We start from the raw sequence: 23,497 nt of genomic DNA on the forward strand, positions 1-23,497 counted from the left end.
ACCTGGCAATACATTTTTAAATAATAAAGAAATGAATTATGTTTTTCTTTTCTTTTTTTTTTTTTTAGATGGAGTCTCGCTCTGTTGACCAGGCTAGATTGCAGTGGCACAATGTTGGCTCACTGCAATCTCTGCCTCCTGGGTTCAAGTGATTCTCTGGCCTCAGCTTCCCTGTAGCTGAGATTACAGGTGCGTGTCACAATTGCCTGGCTAATTTTTGTATTTTTAGTAGAGGCGGGGTTTCACCTGTCGGCCAGGCTGGTCTTGAACTCCTGACCTCAGGTGATCAACCTGCCTTGGCTCCCCAAAGTGCTGGTATTACAAAGCATGAGCCACTGCACCTGGCCTGAATCATGTTTTTCAATGAGTCACCTGAACAGCTTATTGCCAGCATCAAACTCCAATCCCTATCTCATATTTGTGCTGAACATTTACACTAGGCCACAGCAAAAAATTTATAAGAGAAGTAGATCAACTCTGTGGAGTAGTAGAAATAAGTAAAAATTAACCCACAGGCAACTCAGTAAATACAGAAGCATACTCAAAACCAATTCTATTTCTTGCTCATGACCTACCCTTAACTCTCAGGGAGGACTTCTTTAAAGCATATTGTAGAAATCATTAAAGGTATGGAAGAGAATTTATTTAGCTTTGTGAGGCTTTACTTCACAGTATACATACCCTTGGCACAGGAGGGGCCCCATGAAAGTTTCATAAACTGCTTAATAAGTAAATATGTTGATTTTATGAGGCTTTCAGACATTAAGTTTGAGAAAGTTAATGGTTATCAGGATTTGCATACAAGATCACAAAACAGTAAAATAAACCAAAGAACAAGACTTCCTTACAACCTCTGAAACATAATAAATTGCAATTTCTAGTGAAATCTTTATTCCTATGCTAGATTCATTTTGATCTCTTATTTTCCATTTTACACTTTTTGACTATCTTTGGAATCTTTTGTATGATCTCCTCTATCTTAATAGTATAGTCACCTATTTTAGCTTGACTATATTTTTATCATTCCGAGTAGGATATACTTACTAAGCCAGTTATACTCCAGTAAACTTGTGAATGAAAAAACATTAGAGAACAGAGAATTAAGAACAAGTAATAGAGCAATTATTTCACTAATCCTCACCCAATTTCAGGAAAATCATGTCCCTAAAACAGCAATTCTGACTGATAAATTTTTCCATGTCTGAACAGAAAGTAAAGTGAAATTACGGGAATCCTATGATAGTTTACTATACATTGTGTGCTTTTAATAGTTTAACACTGGTAATGTTTGATAATCAAGAGTAAATTAATAGGCTAACATTTAAAAATATATACTTTAATAAGTATAAAGTATATAAACAATTAGGTAAGCTTGTGGAGAAGCTGACCAAGATACATAAATTAGGAAATACAAGTGTCCACCTAAATTTTCTATATTTCATTTTTTTCATAATATTTATTAAAGGTGTTTAATATACAGTTTCTCATCTGTCATTCTGGAAGTCCTTTATTGTAAAGACAATTCTATTGTCTGATGACAAACAGCAGCCACCATGGTTATTCAGGACCTCCACGCTGAAAAGGAAAAAATAAAGCAGTAAGATTAGATGTTAAATTGACGCAGGAAATGTTTTGATGGCAATTTTACAAATTTATACAATCTTCAGTAAGTAATCTTCGGTTTCTTTTTTTTGAGACGGAGTCTGGCTCTGTCGCCCAGGCTGGAGTGCAGTGGCGGGATCTCAGCTCACTGCAATCTCCGCCTCCCGGGTTGACGCCATTCTCCTGCCTCAGCCTCCCGAGTAGCTGGGACTACAGGCGCCTGCCACCGCGCCCGGCTAATTTTTTGTATTTTTAGTACAGATGGGGTTTCACCGTGTTAGCCAGGATGGTCTCGATCTCCTGACCTTGTGATCCACCTGCCTCGGCCTCCCAAAGTGCTAGGATTACAGGCGTGAGCCACCACGCCTGGCCGTAATCTTCAGTTTTTAAAAATAGTTTTGAATTAGTCAAAACTTTTGGGTACTCATATCAATTCTTTTCTTTTTTTTTTGAGATGGAGTTTCCGGAGTTTCACTCTTGCCCAAGCTAGAGTGCAGTGGTGTGACCTTGGCTCACTGCAACCTCTGCCTCCAGGGTTCGAGAGATTCTCCTGCCTCAGCCTCCCGAGTAGCTGGGATTATAGGCGCCCGCCATCACACCCAGCTAATTTTTGTATTTTTAGTAGAAGCGGGGTTTCACCACATTGGCCAGGCTGGTTTCCAACTCCTGACCTCAGGTGACCCACCTGCCTTGGCCTCCCAAAGTGCTGGGATTACAGGCGTGAGCCACCATGCCCAGCCCTCTTATCAATTCTTATAAACATAATTTCAGACCTGGAAGGGACTCAAGGTTGACCCGTCCTTAAATTTCTTGGTATCAGAAGCTCTTCATACTCTGAATTGAGGACCCCAAAGAACTGTTTTTTATGTGATTATATCTTTTGATATTGATATATCACGCATATTTACAGAGGGATTTGACTATGGTTTCTTTCTCATAGTCTTGGCCTACCTGACCATCCTGTCTTAGCTCTGACCACACTCTGACAAGACAATAGGAATAGCATGTAAATCAGCAAATGAAATCCCCAAAGCCAAAATGTTATGGTGTTTTGCGTAGTCTTGGGACAAAGAGCAACGACATACTTGGATAAATTCAATTTCTTCTTGAGACACAAGTTTCCTTCTGTATTTCTGAGGTAATGTTTTTATTATTTCTGCAGTGTCTGGTGGACCCTGATACATCAGCAAATCTGGTGATTTACTTCCCTTAGAATGTTGTGAAATTACAGAAGAGTGAGATGGTAGCCCTGCTGATCTCAAAGCTTCTGATACTGAAATAAAAAAAAAAAGACCTTATTAGAGAAATTGTTCAGATGTCAAAATACTGAGTCTTAAAATACTATCAAATAATCAAGTCATTCTTGAAATAAAGTCATTCTTCAAATAACTCTTGAAGTATTATAATTCCAAAAGGTAAATATTGTAGAGTAACTCAGTTGGCTATATATAATTTCATAAAGGTTTTTAAAAACTAAGGAGATAGCTTTAAAATTTTTATATATTTATTGTTTAGAGATGGGGTCTTGCCTTGTTGCCCAGGCTGATCTTGAACTCCTGGGCTCAAGCAAGCATCCTGCCAGCCATCCCACCTCAGCCTGTGAGTAGTCAGGACTATAGGCATGTGCCACTGCACCCAGCTAAGGGGCGGTCTTAAGTAAACGAATTACAAAAATGTAAAATAATGAAATTTCTAGTTAGTGGAATTCAGCCCTTTAGGGGAACCTACACTACTTAAGCTTATGTCACATAACCCCTCATAGGCCAACACATGGTGGAGTTTACAGGTAATATCTTACAATAAGGAATAAGAAAGTCAGTAAATGTAAATGAGGGTAGTTTTCTCAATATCTTTACACTTGTTTAAACATCTTCATTCTTCAATAGTTACAATAAGTTAAAAATATACCTATAAAATGTGTTAAAATTGCCTGAATTAAAGATCAAGAGAGGCACAGAGGATCTGGTTTTTTTTTAAAAAAGGGCGGGAATCAGAGAAAAACAGAACCCTTTCAGAATTTTCTCCCATTAATTTTGAATAAATGCTAAGGATTAAGGCAATCCAAAAAATATTTACTGACTAGATGAACAGATAAATGAATGAATGAAAGAAAAGATGGTTGGTGAGGAGAGAAACAGGAATGGTTATTATTTTCCCAGTCTCTGCAAATGTAAGCATGGGAGAATCTTCTAAAGGATAGGAGAGAATAAATGTAGGATAAAATTTTGCCCATATAAACTCACTAGAAATTCAGAGACATCTTCTATTGAGTCACTACCTTTTAAAATAGGGGTAATAAAGGCCCGGTGAGTGACTCACGCCTGTAATCCCAGCACTTTGGGAGGCCGAGGCAGGCAGATCACCTGAGATCAGGAGTCGAGACCAGCCTAGGCAACATGGTGAAACCCTGCCTCTACTAAAAATACAAAAATTAGCCAGGCGTGCTGGTGTATGCCTGTAATCCCAGCTACTAAGGAAGCTGAAGCACGAGAATTGCTTTAACCCGGGAGGGGGAGGCTGCAGTGTGCCAAGATAACACCACTGCACTCCAGCCTGGGCGACAGAGCAAGACCCTGTCTCAAAAAATAAAATAAAATAGAGGTAATAATTTTTTTTTTTTTTTGAGACAAAGTCTTGCCCTGTCACCCAGGCTGGAGTGTAGTGGCATGATCTCGGCTCACTGCAACCTCCGCCTCCTGGGTTCAAGCAATTCTATGTCTCAGCCTCCTGAGTAGCTGGGACTATAGGAGCCCGCCACCACGCCTGGCTAATTTTTTTGTATTTTTTAGTAGAGACAGGGTTTCACCATGTTGGCCAGGCTGGTCTTGAACTCCTGACCTCAGGCGATCCGCCTGCCTTGGCCTCCCAAAGTGCTGGGATTACAGGCGTGAGCCACCGCGCCCAGCCATAAGTTAATTTCTACTTGCATGCTACATAAGGCACTATTTTGATCTAAGCTGCAATAGTCTTAACTGATTTTAAAATGAGAAATATTGCCTATAATAAAATACTCATTTATAAATATTCATGTACACAATTTTAAAAGAAATCTAAATAAAATACAACTCACCATTGGGTTTAGGATTGTCTCTTCTGTCAGGAAACCTTATTAATGGAGTGTGTGGTTTGACTACCTAAAGGAAAAATAATATGCATGAAAAACAATCTCATTAACTAAAAGAAATGATCTACTAAACCTCATAAGTAGATACTTTTGTTAAAATTACTCTTTGACAGCAACTTTAAATTATACTCTTCCCCAACCAGGAAAGCTGGTGTATGAATTATTAACTTGTCTACCCGGTAAACACAACTTTGTACTTTATATATCACAAGACTTTCATTGTACTATCGAAGGTGTACTTCACTTCAAAGCAACCCAATGGAGGAGATGATGTAGAGTTTATGTTGCATGACTTATTGATTGGTAAAAATGAAAGCTGGCTGGGCGCAGTGGCTTATGCCTGTAATTCCAACATTTGGGGAGGCCCAGGTGGGCAGATTGCGTGAGTGCAGGAGTTTGAGACCAGCCTGGGCAACATGGTGAAACCCCGTCTCTACCAAAAATTAAAACAAAAACAAAAAGAGAAAAACAAGGCCCGGTGTGATGGCTCACGCCTGTAATCCCAACATTTTGGGAGGCCAAGGCGGGTGGATCACGAGGTCAGGAGTTCAAGACCAGCCTGGCCAACATGGTGAAACCCCATCTCTACTAAAAATACAAAAATCAGCTGGGCATGGTGGTGCATGCCTGTAATCCTAGCTACTTGCGAGGCTAAGGCAGGAGAATTGCTTGAACCGGGACTCCGGAGGCGGAGGTTGCAGTGAGCTGAGATCGTGCCACTGCACTCTAGCCTGGGCTACAGAGTGAGACTCCATCTTAAAAAAAAAAAAAAAAAGGTGGCTGGGCATGGTGGCTCACGCCTGTAATCCCAGCACTGTGGAAGGCCGAGGCGGGTGGATCACAAGGTCAAGATTCGAGAGCAGCCTGACCAACAGGGTGAAACCTCATATCTACTAAAAATACAAAAATTAGCAGGGCGTGGTGGTAGTGCGCATCTGTAATCCCAGCTACTCAGGAGGCTGAGGCAGGAGAATCGCTTGAACGCAGGAGGCAGAGGTTGCAGTGAGCAGAGATAGTGCCACCACACTCCAGTCTGACCACAGAGTGAGACTCCATCTCAAAAAAAAATAAATAAATAAATGTGGTGCTATGTGCCTGTAGTTCCAGCTACTTGGGAGGCTGAGGTGGGAGGATCACTTGAACCAAGGAGGCAGAGGTTGCAATGAGCTCAGATCTTGCCACTGCACTCCAGCCTGGGCGACAGAGTGAGACTCCATCTCAAACAAAAAACACTGGAAATTTACTGCCTTTTTTTTTTCCCTTTTTTCAGACGGAGTCTCACTCTGTCGCCCAGGCTGGAGTGCAGCGGCACGATCTCAGCTCACTGGAACCTCCGCCTCCTGGGTTCAAGCGATTCTCCTGCCCCAGCCTCCTGAGTAGCTGGGACTACAGGCATGTGCCACCACACCCAGCTAATTTTTTTCACTTTTAGTAGAGACGGGGTTTCACCGTGTTAGCCAAGATGGTCTCAATCTCCTGACCTCATGATCCGCCCACCTTGGCCTCCTAAAGTGCTGGGATTACAGGTGTGAGCCACCACACCCGGCGGAAATTTACTGACTTTTTAAGTTTTTTGTTGAGACAGGGTCTGGCTTGTTGCCCAGGATGGAGTGCACTGGCATGATGTGGGCTTACTGCAACCTCCACCTCTTGCTCCTAGGTACAAGCAATCTTCTCGCCTTAGCCTCCCAAAGTGCTAGGATTTCAGGCATGAACCACTGCACCTGGCCTCCTGACTTGTTTTGAGTGTTATTTCCCTACTATATTAATACCTAACAGGTAAGAAAAAACAATCATTTTGAAAATGAGAAAATTAAAGAATACTTTTTTTGACTACAAAAGTAACACAAGTTCTGTGTAAAACATTTGGAAGAACACAGAAAAGCAAAAGAAGAAAACACTATCATCCCAAGACCCACATAAAACAAATAATAACTTTTTTTTTTTTTGAGATGGGGTCTCCCTCTGTCACCCAGGCTGGAATGTAGTGGCGTAATCTCTGTTCACTGCAACCTCCACCTCCCAGGTTCAAGCAATTCTCCTGCCTCAGCCTCCTGAGTAGCCAGGATTACAGGCCTGCACCACCACACCCCGCTAATTTTTGTATTTTTAGTAGATATGGAGTTTCCCCATTTTACCCAGGCTGGTCTTGAACTCCTGACCTCAAATGATCCACCTGCTTCGGCTTCCCAAAGTGCTGGGATTACAGGCGTGGGCCACCATGCCCAGCCCAAATTAAAACATTTGATAGCACTTTATTTTAGTCTTTTTCCTATACCCATAGGAATACTTTTTTTTTTTTTTTTTGAGACAGAGTCTTGCTGTGTCGCCCAGACTGGAGTACAGTGCTGCAATCATGGCTCACTGCAACCTCTGCCTCAAGGGTTCAAGTGATTCTCCTGCCTCAGCCTCCCGAGTAGCTGGGATTACAGGTGCCCGCCACCACGCCCAGCTAATTTTTATATTTTTAGTAGAGACAGGGTTTCACCATGTTGGCCAGGCTGGTTTCGAACTCCCGACCTCAGGCAATCTGCCTGACTAGGCCTCCCAAAGTGCTGGGATTAGAGGTGTGAGCCACCATGCCTGGCCTGGAATACATATTTTTGGAATACTGTTTTTATAACAGATGTTTGAAAAGTATTAACAATTTTGTCCGTAAAATTCCAGATAGTGGTATAGAGGACCTTAAATGAACCTGTCAATATGAAATCTTCTGAATATACAATGCTAAGAATCTAATGAACAAAGTACTATTTTCAACTAATCTATAAATTGCTATGTAACGAATGAGACTGAGGTGTGTTTATCTGCAATATATTTGTAGTACATATTATGCATTTTATATGGGCACAGAAGCAAATAGGTATGGGATTGACCTAAAAATTCACCACTGTAATTCTGTGGCTGTGAGAAAATGCTGGAATGTATTCTCTACCTCACCATAAAATCATGCTCAAGTCTTCCACACTAAAAAACTTCTCGGCTGGGCATGGTGGCTCACGCCTGTAATCCCAGCACTTTGAGAGGCCGAGGTGGGTGGTGGATCATGAGGTCAGGAGATCGAGACCATTCTGGCTAACACGGAGAAACCCCGTCTCTACTAAAAATACAAAGTAGCCAGGCGTGGTGGCACACACCTGTAGTCCCAGGTACTCGGGAGGCTGAGGCAGGAGAATTGCTTGAACCTGGGAGGCAGAGGTTGCAGTGAGCCGAGATCGTGCCCCTGCACTCCAGCCTGGGCAAAAGAGAAAGACTTTGTTGCCGTGGCTCACGCCTGTCATCCCAGCACTTTGGGAGGCCAAAGCAGGTGGATCATGAGGTCACAAATTCAAGACCAGCCTGGCCAAGACGGTGAAACCCCGTCTCTACTAAAAAAATAAAAAAATTAGCCGGGCGTGGTCGTGGGCACCTGTAATCCCAGCTACTCGGGAGGCTAAGGCAGAGAATTGCTTGAACCCGGGAAGTGGAAGTCCGAGATCAAGCCACTGCACTCCAGCCTAGGTGACAGAGAGAGGCTCTGTCTCAAAAAAAAAAAAAAACAAAAACTTCTCTATTAACTGTTTCTTCACTTTCATAGCCAAGCTTCTTAAGAGAATGTTCTATCTATCCTATTGTCACTCCCCTATTTAAAAGTTTGAAAACTGGCTGAGCTCAGTGGCTCATGCCTGTAATTCCAGCACTTTGGGAGGCTGAGCCAAGAGGATGGCTTGAGCCCAGGAGTTTGAGACCAGCCTGATCAAGAAGATGAGACTCCCTCTCTACAACTTAAAAGAAAAAAAAAGTTTGAAAAATGTTCCACAGCTTTCAGGATAAAGTTCAAACTCTCATTTGGCACCCACAACACCCATTGTGATCTGGCCTCTCCTTACTTTGCCAGCCTTTCTCCCCTACTCTCTTATGTACCGGTTGCTCCAAGTATTCTGAAGTATTTTTCCTTTCCCCAATTCATCCTGCTATTTATCCTCATTCCATCTAGAGCTTACGTCCTCTGCCATGAAATCTCCCTCCCATCCCATTCCACTTCCATGCCTATCCTTCTGACTGCTTATCCTTTACAACAGCTCAAATGTCACTCTTCTCTAAGAACCTTTCCCAAATTCCAAAGTCTGAGTTAAAAACTCTCCTTATGTTTTCAGAGGACAGATAAGTTAGCCAATGATTATAGGAGAGCGCTAAGCTCCTGGACAGTCAGAGACAGAAAATTAAGCACTTCTGCAGCAGCATTCCTGTTACATGGTAAATGCCCAAGTAACAGTTGCCAAATAAGTGAATAAACCATTTGTAAGTTAGGTCTAACTGTATAGGCATGTAAATATGTATTATATACTTATACAAATATACATACACTGCAGAGAAGGAATCATTTGCAACATTGCTTTTATATACTTAAAAACATGATTTAATATGGCCTTATAGGCCAGGCACGGTGTCTCACACCTGTAATCCCAGCACTTTGGAAGGCCAAAGCGGGCAGATCACTTGAGGTCAGGAGTTCAAGACAAACCGGGTCAACATGGTGAAACCCCGTCTCTACTAAATATACAAAAATTAGCTGGGTGTGGTGGCGCAGGCCTGTAATCCCAGCTACTCAGGAGGCTGGGGCATGAGAAATCACTTGAACCCAGGAGGTGGAGGTTGCAGTGAGCCAAGATTGTACCACTGCACTCCAGCCTGGGCGACAGAGTGAGACTCCATCTCAAAAAAAACAAAAACAAAAACAAAAAAACCCAACAATAATAATAATATGGTCTTAAAAATTTAATTCGCACTGTTTGGTATCCCTACTTTTTAACAAAAAAATTTTTATTTTCAGATAGGGTCTTGCTCTTGTCGCCCAGTGCAGTGGTATGATCACAGCTCATTACAGCCTCAACCTCCCAGGCTCAAGTGATCCTCCCACCTTAGCCTCCAAAGTAACTGGGACTATGAGTGTGCACCACCACGCCTGGCTAATTTTTAAAATTTTTTGTGGAGATGGGATCTCCCTATGTTCCTTAGGTGGGTCTTGAACTCTTGGGCTTAAGCGATCCTCCTGCCTTGGCCACCCAAAGTACAGGGATTACAGGCATGAGCCACTGCACCCAGCCCTAGAAAGTGTTTTAAATGCAAAAAAGTAGAATGGTATAAAATAAACCCTGATATAGGCCGGGCGCAGTGGCTCACGCCTGTAATCCCAGCACTTTGGGAGGCTGAGGTGGGTGGATCATGAGGTCAGGAGTTTGAGACCATCCTGGCTAACATGGGAAACCCCGTCTCTACTAAAAATACAAAAAATTAGCCGGGCGTGGTGGCGGGCACCTGTAGTCCCAGCTACTTGGGAGGCTAAGGCAGGAGAATGGTGTGAACCCGGGAGGCGGAGCTTGCAGTGAGCCGAGATGGTGCCACTGCACTCCAGCCTGGGCGACAGAGTGAGACTCCGTCTCAAAAAATAATAATAATAAGGCCGGGCGCGGTGGCTCACGCTTGTAATCCCAGCACTTTGGGAGGCCGAGGCGGGCGGATCACAAGGTCAGGAGATCGAGACCACGGTGAAACCCCGTCTCTACTAAAAATCCAAAAAAAGAAATTAGCCAGGCGTGGTGGCGGGCGCCTGTAGTCCCAGCTACTCGGAAAGGCTGAGGCAGGAGAATGGCGTGAACCCGGGAGGCGGAGCTTGCAGTGAGCCGAGATTGCGCCACTGCACTCCAGCCTGGGCGACAGAGCGAGACTCCATCTCAAAAAAAAAAAAAAAAAAAAAAAAAAAAAAAAAATAATAATAATAATAATAAAATAAAATAAAATAAACCCTGATATATTCATCACACAACTTCAACAATAATATAGTCAATCTTATTTCATAATCCCTTCCCTGATTAAACAAATCTCATACATTTAATCCCATCTCATCTGTTAATACCTTCCACACATTACTGACAAACAGAATTTTTGTTAAATCATAACTCCAATACTTTTTTTTTTTCCAATTTGAAAGCAGTGAAGTCAGGCTCAGTGGCTCATGCATGTAATCCCAGCACTTTGAGAGGCTGAGGCAGGAGGATCACTTGAGCCCAGGAGTTAGAGACCAGCCTGGGCAATATAGTCAGACCCTGTCTCTACTAAAAATTTTAAAAAGTTAGCTGGGCATGGTGGCGTGGGCCTGTAGTCCCAGCTACTTGGGATGCTTAGGTGAGAAGATCACTTGATCCCAAGAGGTTGAGGCTACAGTAAATCAGCCAAGATCATGCTACTGCACTGCAGCCTGGGCAACAGCAAGATCCTGTCTCAAAAAAAAAAAAAAGTCACTTTATTAACTAATGAGATTCCAAATATAATCATGGTAGACACCTTAGTTCATCCTAGTTTTTGTTCAGGTGAGCCCCAATACTTTTGCTACACTTAACTAACAATAATTCCTACTATCATCTAATATTTAGCTTATGCTCACATTTCCCCTTCTTGATTGGGTGTGGTGACTCACACCTGTAATCTCAGCACTTTGGGAGTCTGAGGCAGGTGGATTTCTTGAGCTCAGGAGTTTGAAACAGCCCGGGCAACATGGCGAAACTCTGTCTCTACAAAAAATACCAAAAACTTAGCTGCGAGTGGTGCTGCACACCTTTAGTCCCAGCTATTTGGGGGGCTGAGGCAGGAGGATCACTTGAACCTCGGGAGGTCAAGGCTGCAATGAGCCATGATCATGCCACTACACTCCAGTCTGTGTGACAAAGTGAGACTCTGTCTCAAACAAAACAAAACAAAACAAAAATTTCCCCTTCTCAACTGTCTTTTTAGATTCTAAATACAAATATGACAAACAAATAACTCCAATTGTATATTAGTTGGATAACTAAGAAGCCAATCTGAAAAGTCTCCCATTGTATGATTGCAACCATATGACATTCTAGAAAAGGTCAAACTATCCATCTAAGATTTTTTTTTTTTTCTTTTTTGAGACAGAGTCTCGCTCTGTCGCCCACGCTGGAGTGCAATGGTGCGATCTCGGCTCACTGCAACCTCCACCCGGGTTCAAGTGATTCTCCTGCTTCAGCCTCCTGAGTAGCTGGGACTACAGGTATGTGCCATCATGTCCAGCTAATTTTTGTATTTATTTATTTATTTTATTTTATTTTTTTTTTTTTGGAGACGGAGTCTCGCTCTGTCACCCAGGCTGGAGTGCAGTGGCGCAGTCTCGGCTCACTGCAAGCTCCGCCTCCCGGGTTCACGCCATTCTCCTGTCTCAGCCTCTCCGAGTAGCTGGGACTACAGGCGCCCGCCACCACGCCCGGCTAATTTTTTTGTATTTTTAGTAGAGACGGGGTTTCACCGTGGTCTCGATCTCCTGACCTTGTGATCCGCCCGCCTCGGCCTCCCAAAGTGCTGGGATTACAAGCGTGAGCCACCGCGCCCGGCCTTAATTTTTGTATTTTTAGTAGAGATGGGGATTCTCCATGTTGGCCGGGACGGTCTCAATCTCTTGATCTTGTGATCTGCCCGCCTCGGCCTCCCAAAGTGTTGGGATTACAGGCATGAGCCACCGCACCCGGCCCCATCTAAGATTTATTCATGCCTTTTCTTTTTTTTTTTTTTTTTTTTTGAGACGGAGTCTCGCTCTGTCGCCCAGGCTGGAGTGCAGTGGCGCAATCTCGGCTCACTGCAAGCTCCGCCTCCCGGGTTCACGCCATTCTCCTGCCTCAGCCTCTCCGAGTAGCTGGGACTACAGGCGCCCGCCACCACGCCCGGCTAATTTTTTTGTATTTTTAGTAGAGACGGGGTTTCACCGTGGTCTCGATCTCCTGACCTCGTGATCCGCCCGCCTCGGCCTCCCAAAGTGCTGGGATTACAAGCGTGAGCCACCGCGCCCGGCCTATTCATGCCTTTTCATGGCTTGATAGCTCATTTCTTTTTAGTGCTGAATAATATTTCAATATCTAGATGTACCACAGTTTATCAATTCACCTACTGAAGGATATCTTGTTTGCTTCTAAATTTCGGTAATTATGAATAAAGCTGCCATAAACATCTGTGTGCAGCTTTTATGTGGACGTAAGTTTTCAACTCACTTGGGTAGCTACTATGGAGTGTAATGGCTAGATCGTGTGGTAAGATTATGTTTCCTTTTGTATGAAATTGCCAAACTGGGATCAGCGCTGTGGCTGACGCTTGTAATTCCAACACTTCAGGAGGTCAAGGCAGGTGGATCACTTGAGTCCAAGAGTTCAAGACTAGCCTGGGCAACATAGTGAAAACCTGACTCTACAAAAAATACAAAAATTAGTCAGGCATGGTGGTATGTGCCTAAAAAAGAAAGAAAGAAATTGCCAAACTGTCTTCCAAAGTGGCTGTACCATTTTGCATTCCCACCAGCAATGAATGAGAGTTCCTGTTAGGTGGGATAGTAATGAGAATTCACACCTTTGTCAACATTAGGTGTTGTCAAGTGTTTTGGATTCTGGCCATTCTAATAGGTGTGTAATGGCTGTCTTAACTTGAAATTCTCTAATGACATATGATGTTGAATATCTTTTCTTTCTTTTTTTGAGACAGTCTCACTCTGTCGCCCAGGCTGGAGTGCAATGGCGTGATCTCGGCTCACTGCAACCTCCACCTCCCAGGTTCAAGCAGTTCTCCTGCCTCAGCCTCCCAAGTAGCTGGGATTACAGGTGCACACCACCACACCTGGCTAATTTTTGTACTTTTGGTAGAGATGGGGTTTTGCCATGTTGGCCAGGCTTGTCTCGAACTCCTGACCTCAGGTGATCCGTCTACCTCGGCCTCCCAAAGTGCTGGGATTACAGGCATGAACCACCGTGCCTGACTGAGTATCTTTTCATTAGACCTAGGTGTCATTCATGACACCTATTTTATGTCATTTAAATATATCAGTTTTCTTTTTTTTTTTTGAGACAGGATTACACTCTGTTGCCCACTGGAGTGCAGTAGTGTGATCTCAGCTCAATGCAACCTCAACCTCCCAGGCTCAAGCAATCCTCCCACTTAAAGCGATCCTCCCACTTCAGCCTCCCAAGTAGCTGGGACTACAGGCGTGCACCACCACACCCAGTTAACTTTTGTATTTTTTGTAGAGACAGGGTTTCACCATGTTGGCCAGGCTGGTCTTGAACTCCTGGGCTCAAGCGATCCACCCACTTCAGCATCCCAAAGTGTGTGTATTTTCTTTGATGAGGTGTCCAGCTGTTTTGCCCATTTTAAAATTCAGTCATTTATTTTTATTTATTTTCTTATTGTTGAGTTCTTGTTTTCTTTTTTTTTTTTTTTTGAGACGGAGTCTTGCTCTGTCACCCAGGCTGGAGTGCAGTGGGCTCACTGCAACCTCTGCCTCTCAGGTTCAAGCGATTCTCCTGCCTCGGCTCACTGCAACCTCCACCACTCCCAGCTAATTTTTGTACTTTTAGTAGATACGGGGTTTCGCCATGTTGGCCAGGCTGGTCTCAAACTCCTGACCTCAGGTGATCTGCCCGCCTTGGGCTCCCAAAGTGCTGGGATTACAGGCATGAGTCACCGTGTCCAGCCTTATGTTTTCTATAATAGTCTTTTATCAGATAATGTCTTTTGAAAGTATTTTCTCCCAATATGTGGCTTGCCTTTTTTTGACAGTGTCTCACAGAGCAGAATTTTTTATTTTAATGAAGTCCAGCTTATCAATTAATTTTTCATGGATCATGCCTTTGGTGTTATATCTAAAAAGTCATTCCTAAACCTAAAGTTATTTTTATTTTCTCCTATGTTATATTCTAAGGGTTTTATAGTTTTGCATTTTGCATTTAGGTCTAGGATCCATTTTGAGTTAATTTTTGTGAAGAACGTGAGGTCTGTGTCTAGATGGATATCCAATTTTTTCAGCACCATGTTGAAAAGACTATCTTTTCTCCATTGTATTCCCTTTGCTCGTTTTGTCAAAGATCAGTTGACTGTCTCTTTATTTTTACCTTTCCAAATCTTAGTTTTAGCTATGCCTCTTATAAATAGCATAGCGCTGGATTTTCATTTGTTAGCTAGTCTGAAAATGTTTTACTTTATTATTTATTTTTTGAGACCAGGTCTTGCTCTGTTACACAGGCTGGGGTGCAGTGGAGTGATCGTGGTTCACTGCAGCGTCAAACTCCTGGGCTCAAGTGATCTTTCCACCTCAGCCTCCTGAGTAGCTAGGACTACAAGTACACACCCACACACTACCCCTCCTGCCTGGCTAATTTTTATAGAGATGGGGTCTTGTTATGTTGCCTAGGCTAATCTTGAACTCCTGGCTCAAGCAATCTTCCCACCTTGGCTTCCCAAAGTGTTGGGAGTATAGGTGTGAGCCACTGTGCCCAGCCGGCTTTGTCTTTACTTAATGTTCTGAGACCACGCTTTGTGACTTCCTATCAGTTTGTACCAATCAGTCTTTTGGCACTCTTCTCTTCCTTCAAGATATGGATCAACAACCAAATTCTAAGCTCTATGTTGTTTTTTTTTTTTTTTTGAGTCAGGGTCTAGCTCTATTGTCCAGGCTGGAATACAGTGGCATGATTATGGCTCACTGTAGCCTTGATCACCCGGGCTCAATCTTCCCACCTCAGCCTCCTGAGTAGCTGGGACCACAGGTGCACGTCACCATGCTCAGCTGATTTTTTAAAATTTTTATAGAGATGGGGTCTTGCTATGTTGCCCAGGCTGGTCTTGAACTCCTGGGCTCAAGCCATCCTCCTGCCTCAAACTGCCAAAGTGTTGGGATTACAGGCATACACCAGTGAGCCTGGCCTAAACTCTATCTCTTACTGGTACTGTAGTTCTAGCTTTATAGGCCTGTCACAGAGATACTCAACAAATTTTGCTAATGTTATATGTAATTATTACATAATATTAGCACATACTTTATTATTTATTTTTTGAGACCAGATCTTGCTCTGTTACACAGCCTGTTACACAGGCTGGGGTGCAGTGGGATGATTGTGGTTCACTGCAGCGTCAAACTCCTAGGCTCAAGTGATATTATATTAGCATATTGGTTGTATTCTTTTTATTTTTCTTTTTTTTTAGAGCGCAGTCATGAACCTGGTTTGAATTCTAAATAGGTGAGTACAGGTCTTTGTTCCTATGTTACAAGGGCACAGACCATTCCTTACTGTGTATCTCACAGTTTCTTCATTTGTTTGCATACATCAGCTGTTAGTATTGCTTTGGACTCTACTATTTTAACAAACTACCACAATTTGTTTATGCAAAAGACAGACATACAGATTGTTTGTGGTTTGGGGGCTATCAGAAATAGAGCCAGGGACCCGAGGGCAGTATGTACAGTACCTGCCTGCTGAGATGCCACACTCCTGCTGCCAGGCTGGAACTCCTCAGCTCTGGACCCCAGTTCTTTGCTAGTAACTCTTTTTTTTCTATGAACATTTATTCTCATCACCACTGACTTCTAAATTTTAGTCATTTTGGTGGATGTGTAGGACCTCATGGTTTTAATTTTTATTTTCCTGGCAAGTAATGATATTGAGCACCTTTTAAAATGTTCCCTTCCTTCCTTCCTTCCTTCCTTCCTTCCTTCCTTCCTTCCTTCCTTCCTTCCTTCCTTCTTTCCTTCCTGGCAAGTAATGATATTGAGCACCTTTTAAAATGTTTCCTTCCTTCCTTCCTTCCTTCCTTCCTTCCTTCCTTCCTTCCTTCTTTCCTTCCTGGCAAGTAATGATATTGAGCACCTTTTAAAATGTTTCCTTCCTTCCTTCCTTCCTTCCTTCCTTCCTTCCTTCCTTCCTTCCTTTCTTTCTTTCTTTCTTTCCTTCTTTCTTTCTTCTTTCCCCTCTCTGGCCCAGGCTACAATCTACTCGGCTTGCTGCTGCCCGCGCCGCGGACTGCCTGGGACTGCCGGCGCCCGCCACCGCTGCCTGCCTTATCTCCTTTGGATGCAGGCACGCGTTCGCCATCTTGGCCACGCTGGTCACCAGCTCCTGACGCCGAGTGCTCTGCCCGCCTCAGCCTCCCGAGGTACTGGGACTACAGACGGAGTCTCGCTCACCCAGTGCTCGGTGTTGCCCGGGCTGGAGTGCGGTGGCATGGTCTGGCCTCGCGGCAGCCTCTACCCCCCGGCCGCCTGCCTTGGCCTGCCAGGGTGCTGGGATTGCAGCCCCTGCCCGGCCGCCGCCCCATCTGGAAGATGGGGAGCGCCTCTGCCCGGCCGCCCCGTCTGGGAGGTGAGGAGCACCTCTGCCCGGCCGCCCCGTCTGGGAAGTGAGGAGCGCCTCTGCCCGGCCACCCACCGTCTGGGAAGTGAGGAGCGCCTCTGCCCGGCCACCCACCGTCTGGGAAGTGAGGAGCGCCTCTGCCCGGCCACCCACCGTCTGGGAAGTGAGGAGCGCCTCTGCCCGGCCACCCACCGTCTGGGAAGTGAGTAGCGCCTCTGCCCGGCCACCCACCGTCTGGGAAGTGAGGAGCGCCTCTGCCCGGCCACCCACCGTCTGGGAAGTGAGGAGCCCCTCTGCCCGGCCACCAACCGTCTGGGAAGTGAGGAGCGCCTCTGCCCGGCCACCCACCGTCTGGGAAGTGAGGAGCGCCTCTGCCCGGCCACCCATCGTCTGGGAAGTGAGGAGCGCCTCTGCCCGGCCACCCACCGTCTGGGAAGTGAGGAGCGCCTCTGCCCGGCCACCCACCGTCTGGGAAGTGAGGAGCGCCTCTGCCCGGCCACCCATCGTCTGGGAAGTGAGGAGCGCCTCTGCCCGGCCACCCACCGTCTGGGAAGTGAGGAGCGCCTCTGCCCGGCCGCCCCGTCTGGGAAGTGAGGAGCGCCTCTGCCCGGCCACCCACCGTCTGGGAAGTGAGGAGCGCCTCTGCCCGGCCGCCCCGTCTGGGAAGTGAGGAGCGCCTCTGCCCAGCCACCCATCGTCTGGGAAGTGAGAAGCGCCTCTGCCCGGCCGCCCCGTCCGGGAAGAAGTGAGGAGCGCCTCTGCCCGGCCGCCCCGCCCGGGAAGAAGTGAGGAGCGCCTCTGCCCGGCCGCCCCGTCCGGGAAGAAGTGAGGAGCGCCTCTGCCCGGCCGCCCCGTCTGGGAAGTGAGGAGCGCCTCTGCCCGGCCACCCACCGTCTGGGAAGTGAGAAGCGCCTCTGCCCGGCCGCCCCGTCCGGGAAGAAGTGAGGAGCGCCTCTGCCCGGCCGCCCCCGTCCGGGAAGAAGTGAGGAGCGCCTCTGCCCGGCCGCCCCGTCTGGGAAGTGAGGAGCACCTCTGCCCGGCCGCCCCGTCTGGGAAGAAATGAGGAGCGCCTCTGCCCGGGCGCCCCGTCCGGGAAGAAGAGAGGAGCGCCTCTGCCCGGCTGCCCCGTCCGGGAAGAAGTGAGGTGCGCCTCTGCCCGGCCACCCATCGTCTGGGAAGTGAGGAGCGCCTCTGCCCAGCCACCCACCGTCTGGGAAGTGAGGAGCGCCTCTGCCCGGCCACCCACCGTCTGGGAAGTGAGGAGCGCCTCTGCCCGGCCGCCCCGTCTGGGAAGTGAGGAGGGCCTCTGCCCGGCCGCCCCGTCTGGGAAGTGAGGAGGGCCTCTGCCCGGCCGCCCCGTCCAGGAAGAAATGAGGAGCGCCTCTGCCCGGGCGCCCCGTCCGGGAAGAAGTGAGGAGCGCCTCTGCCCGGCCGCCCCGTCCGGGAAGAAGTGAGGAGCGCCTCTACCCGGCCGCCCCGTCCGGGAAGAAGTGAGGAGCGCCTCTGCCCGGCCGCCCCGTCCGGGAAGAAGTGAGGAGCGCCTCTGCCCGGCCGCCCCGTCTGGGAAGTGAGGAGCGCCTCTGCCCGGCCGCCCCGTCCGGGAAGAAATGAAGAGCGCCTCTGCCCGGGCGCCCCTTCCGGGAAGAAGTGAGGAGCGCCTCTGCCCGGCCGCCCCGTCCGGGAAGAAGTGAGGAGCGCCTCTGCCCGGCCGCCCCGTCTGGGAAGTGAGGAGCGCCTCTGCCCGGCCGCCCCGTCCGGGAAGAAATGAGGAGCGCCTCTGCCCGGGCGCCCCGTCCGGGAAGAAGTGAGGAGCGCCTCTGCCCGGCCGCCCCATCCGGGAAGAAGTGAGGAGCGCCTCTGCACAGCCACCCATCGTCTGGGAAGTGAGGAGCGCCTCTGCCCGGCCACCCACCGTCTGGGAAGTGAGGAGCGCCTCTGCCCGGCCGCCCCGTCCGGGAAGAAATGAGGAGCGCCTCTGCCCGGGCGCCCCATCCGGGAAGAAGTGAGGAGCGCCTCTGCCCGGCCGCCCCGTCTGGGAGGTGAGGAGCGCCTCTGCCCGGCCACCCATCGTCTGGGAGGTGAGGAGCGCCTCTGCCCGGCCACCCATCGTCTGGAAAGTGAGGAGCGCCTCTGCCCGGCTGCCCCATCTGGGAAGTGAGGAGTGCCTCTGCCCGGACACCCATCGTCTGGGAGATAAGGAGCACCTCTGCCCGGCCGCCCATCGTCTGGGAAGTGAGGAGTGCCTCTGCCCGGCCACCCATCGTCTGGGAAGTGGGGAGCGCCTCTGCCCGACCACCTATCGTCTGGGAAGTGAGGAGCGCCTCTGCCCGGCCACCTATCGTCTGGGAAGAAGTGAGGAGCGTCTCTGCCTGGCCGCCCCGTCTGGGAAGTGAGGAGCCCCTCTGCCCGGCCGCCCCGTGTCTGGGTAGAAGTGGGGAGCTCCTCTGCCTGGCCGCTCCGTCTGGGAGGTCTACCATGGAGGCCAGAAGCAATGTGGGGGCTGGACGTGGTGGCTCACGCCTGTGGTCCCGGCACTCTGGGGGGTGAGGCGGGTTGATCACTTCGGACTAGGAGTTCGAGACCAGTCTGGCCAACTTGGCGAAACATGAGGAATACAACAGACAAACCAACCAACCAACTCAGTGACAACAAAACAGGTCTACCCTGGAGTCATACTCTAATTTTTTCTATTTTCCTCCCTTTCTGATCCTTTATCCCACTTTCTTTTTCTTCCTCTTCCTTCTCCCTCTTCTTTGTCAAATAGAGGATTGAGTTATTATCACTGATCCATATAAAGTCCCTCTATCATTTATTTTAACTCCCACCCCCATTTCTATTCCCCGACTTCCCATGTGCAACCTTCCTAATATGTTTGATACGCATCTTTTTGTTTGTATGTATTTTTAGAAAATGTTTATTGTTTTTGTATGCAAAAAAAATTAATAAAAATAAAAAAAATAAAAAAAAAATAAAAAGAAAAAAAAAAAAATGTTCATTGCTCATTTGGGTATCTTTTGTGCAACACGCTAAGTCTTTTACCCATTTTTAAATTGTTATATATTATTGATACATATGGTTATATATTATGGATAACAGACTTTTGTCAGATACTCTCAGTCCTTACAGAATCTTTAACTAGTCAATGCTCAATAACTACCCACTGAATAAGTAAGGATCATTCATTGCAATGGGACCAAAGACTGGGATCTAGGATTATCATTCAGACAACAATTTCAGGAACTTAGAAAAAGGTCTTTTAAGAGATGTACTTATATAAAGCGGAATGTACTTCTCATATCAAAAATAAAAGTCAATTATAAAATAATACAGTTTCAGGGTTCAAAGACTACGTAAACCAACCACAAAAGTGGAGGTTGTGTTCCACTTATATAGTAATTTTGCCTAAGTTAGAACCACAGCTGAAGGAACAAATAAAAAGGCTATCAGGAGTTAGTAGCTGATAGGTGGATTAACAAAGTTACTTTAGCTGTCTATCTAAACCAAGGGAAAATAGGCTTGTGAAACCAACGCTTATACACACACACACACACACTAATTAAGCTTAAATAACATTTTTCGATTTCCCTCATCTGGCCTGTAGCCAGACGCTTGGAGAGGTTGGGGAGAACCCGCTCCGGCGAGGACGCAGTACGCGGGGCCAGTTGCCCGACCATTCCCGAGACCTTGAAGGGACACTGGGTCAGATCCAGGGTTCGCTTCCTTCCACGCCCCGCTACCGCCTTCCTTCCGATTGGCTGAGCGGGGGCACCACAGCCAATCCTAGACGGCTACCGCCAGGGCCGCCTCACCCGCAAACGCCTAAGACTAACAAGGTCCTGGCGGAGGAGCCGGGGATCCCGGCAGTAGGTAAAGGACCTACCTGCCAAGTTGCTGCACGCTTGCCGCAAGGCTCGAACCCTCAGCGCCGGACCCACCTCACTGCCCGGTCCAACAGGCTCAGAGTCCCATCCTCACACACACCCGCGGGCGCCGCCACTGGCCCTCCGCAGAGGCGCGGTCACCGCTCAGCCTCTGCCACCGCCTTTACTCCCCGACGCCGTCGCCATAGTCAGCACCGTCCCTACCGCCCAAGATGCGGAAACGCGACAAATTGCTTTACCTGAACGACCCTACTGGCAGACGCCATCTTGCTGCCCATCATGACCCCCGAGAAGGGGCAGTTTCCGGGGCGCGAGCGAGCCGCAGCGATCACCGGAGTCCCGGGCAGCTGTGGGCGGCGCTTCCCGAAACGTCACGGAGGCGGAGACCGGACTGGGCTCTCCTCAGCCGAGGGGCTGGCTCCGCCCCGTGCCTGACCCCGCCCACCCCTTCTCCCTGCTAGGATCCACCCACGTGTGTTCTATTGTTTCGTTTTGGGGACAAAATTTTGTTATGGTGGGTCTCTGCTCGTTAGCCTATAAATTGTCTAGGACCATTTCCTTTCCAGAAAGCCAGTTTATAATTTCGATATAGTTCAAAATTTTATCTAGAACCAAATAAATAATACAACCTTCTGATCTGACAGGTCTTGCAAAGATTAAAAAAATTAAAAACAAAAAAAACCTTGAGGTTTCCTAAAATGAATAATTTTGTTAAAACGGGAGTTAGTGGCAAGCTCACAAGAGTTTACTCTGGCTTAAGAAGGGCCATGTCACAGTCTCCTGCTGATTGGCATTGCTTGATTGTACTTTGTTTCTGTTTTCTTTACCGTTTATTACTCCTGATACTGAACTGCTGGGCCTTTGCTTCAAGTTGAGATAACTCAAAAATTCAGAAATGTTTGAAACGTAAGCCACCCATATCTTTCCCCCAAAGTTACATTACGGGCGGGGCGCTATGGCTCACGCCTGTAATCCCAGCACTTTGGGAGGCTGAGGCAGGCGGATCACTTGAGGTCAGGAGTTCGACACCATACTGGCCAACATAGTAAAACCCTGTCTCTGCTAAAAATACAAAAATTAGCCGGGCGTGGCGACGGGTGCCTGTAGTCCCAGCTACTCGGGAGGTGAGGCAGGAGAATTGCTTGAACCCAGAAGGCAGAGGTTGCAGTAAGCCGAGGGTGCGCCACTGCACTCCAGCCTGAGCAACAGAGGGAGACTCCGTCTCAAAAAAAAAAAAAAGTTACATTACGTTCTGTGATAATGCTTAGGTTATATATAGTATTGTAAGCGTGACCAGTGTGTTTGATGATATACATCAGTGATTTCTAAGTCTTGGGATCTTTTTAGAAATATAAATTACTGAACCCAGATATGGTCTATTGGGATTCAGTGTCTGTAGATATGCCATTAACCCGTTTTGTTTTGTTTTTGTGGGTTTTTTTTTTGAGACGGAGTCTTGCTCTGTTGCCCAGCCTGGAGTGCTGTGGCATGATCTCAGGTCACTGCAACCTCCGCCTCCAGGATTCAAGCAATTCTCCAGCCTCAGCCTCCCCAGTAGCTGGGATCACAAACGCCCGCGACCATGCCTGGCTAATTTTTGTATTTTTGGTAGAGACAGAGTTTCACCATACTGGTCAGACTAATCTCCAACTCCTGGCCTGAAGTGATCCACTCACCTCGGCCTCCCTAAGTGCTGGTATTACAGGTGAGAGCCACTGCGCCTGGCCCCATTTAAATTATTTTCAAATGTGCAGTTCAGTCACATTAAGTACATTCACATTGTTGGGCAATTGTTACCATCTTCAGAAACTGTACCCATTAAACAAAAACTTATTCCTCCTTCCCTCAACCTCTGACAACTATCATTTTACTTTCTGTCTCTATGAATTTGACTACTGTAGGTACTTACTGTACGTGGAACCATAACAGTATTTGCCCTTTTGTAATTAGCTTGTTTCACTTAGCATGTCTTCAAAGTTCATTCATGTTGTAGAATGTGCCAGAATTTCCTTCTTTTTTGAGGCTGAAAAATATCCCATTATATGTGTATACCACATTTTGCTTATCCATTCATCTGTGATAATTCTTTTTTTTTTTTTTTTTTTTGTTGAGACAGAGTCTTGCTCTGTCACCCAGGCTGGAGTGCAGTGGTGCCATCTCAGCTCACTGCAAGCTCTGCCTCCCTGGTTCACACCAATCTCCTGCCTCAGCCTCCCAGGTAGCTGGGACTACAGGTGCCTGCCACCACACCAGGCTAATTTTTTTGTATTTTTAGTAGGGATGGGGTTTCACCGTGTTAGCCAGGATGGTCTCGATCTCCTGACCTCGTGATCTGCCCGCCTCAGCCTCCCAAAGTGCTGGGATTACAGGTGTGAGCCACCGTGCCCAGCCGATAATTCTTTTTTTTTTTTTTTTTTGAGAGAGTCTCGCTGTGACACCCAGGCTGGATGCAGTGACATGATCTCTGCTCACTGCAACCTCTCCCTCCTGGGTTCAAGTGATTCTCCTGCCTCATCCTCCCGAGTAGCTGGGATTACAGGTGCCCACCACCATGCCCAGCCAATTTTTGTATTTTTAGTAGAGACGGGGTTTCTCCGTGTTGGCCAGGCTGATCTCGAACTCCTGACCTCAGGTGATCCGCCTGCCTTGGCCTCCCAAAGTGCTGGGATTACAGGTGTGAGCCATTGTGGTGGCCCTCAAACCTTTTTTTAAGGGCCTTAATCTCATCC

At 47.1% G+C, this 23,497-nt stretch overlaps 1 protein-coding gene across 1 annotated transcript; it reads right to left on the reverse strand.

Annotated features, from left to right (window-relative positions):
* Nucleotides 1-621: 621 nt before the first annotated feature.
* On the reverse strand, nt 622-21,170 carry KGD4 (alpha-ketoglutarate dehydrogenase subunit 4). Its single transcript, XM_055253026.2, has 4 exons — nt 21,008-21,170; nt 4,673-4,736; nt 2,688-2,875; nt 622-1,575 (listed from the first exon to the last, which is right to left on the reverse strand). The coding sequence occupies exons 1-4, from the start codon at nt 21,047-21,049 to the stop codon at nt 1,558-1,560; spliced, it is 312 nt and encodes a 103-aa protein (XP_055109001.1). The 5' UTR covers nt 21,050-21,170; the 3' UTR covers nt 622-1,557.
* Between the last annotated feature and the right edge of the window lie 2,327 nt (nt 21,171-23,497).

Source organism: Symphalangus syndactylus, chromosome 18 (assembly GCF_028878055.3).
Source record: "Symphalangus syndactylus isolate Jambi chromosome 18, NHGRI_mSymSyn1-v2.1_pri, whole genome shotgun sequence".
In the NCBI taxonomy this organism is placed as follows: domain Eukaryota; kingdom Metazoa; phylum Chordata; class Mammalia; order Primates; family Hylobatidae; genus Symphalangus; species Symphalangus syndactylus.

Excerpts from the sequence above, each read along its gene's own strand:
- KGD4 (XM_055253026.2), bottom strand. The coding sequence starts at position 21,049 with ATGATGGGCAGCAAGATGGCGTCTGCCAGTAGGGTCGTTCAG. Across the intron at positions 4,737-21,007 it reads CTGCCAGTAGGGTCGTTCAG|GTAGTCAAACCACACACTCC; the intron begins GTAAAGCAATTT and ends TTTTTCCTTTAG. Across the intron at positions 2,876-4,672 it reads AGACAATCCTAAACCCAATG|TATCAGAAGCTTTGAGATCA; the intron begins GTGAGTTGTATT and ends TTTTTATTTCAG.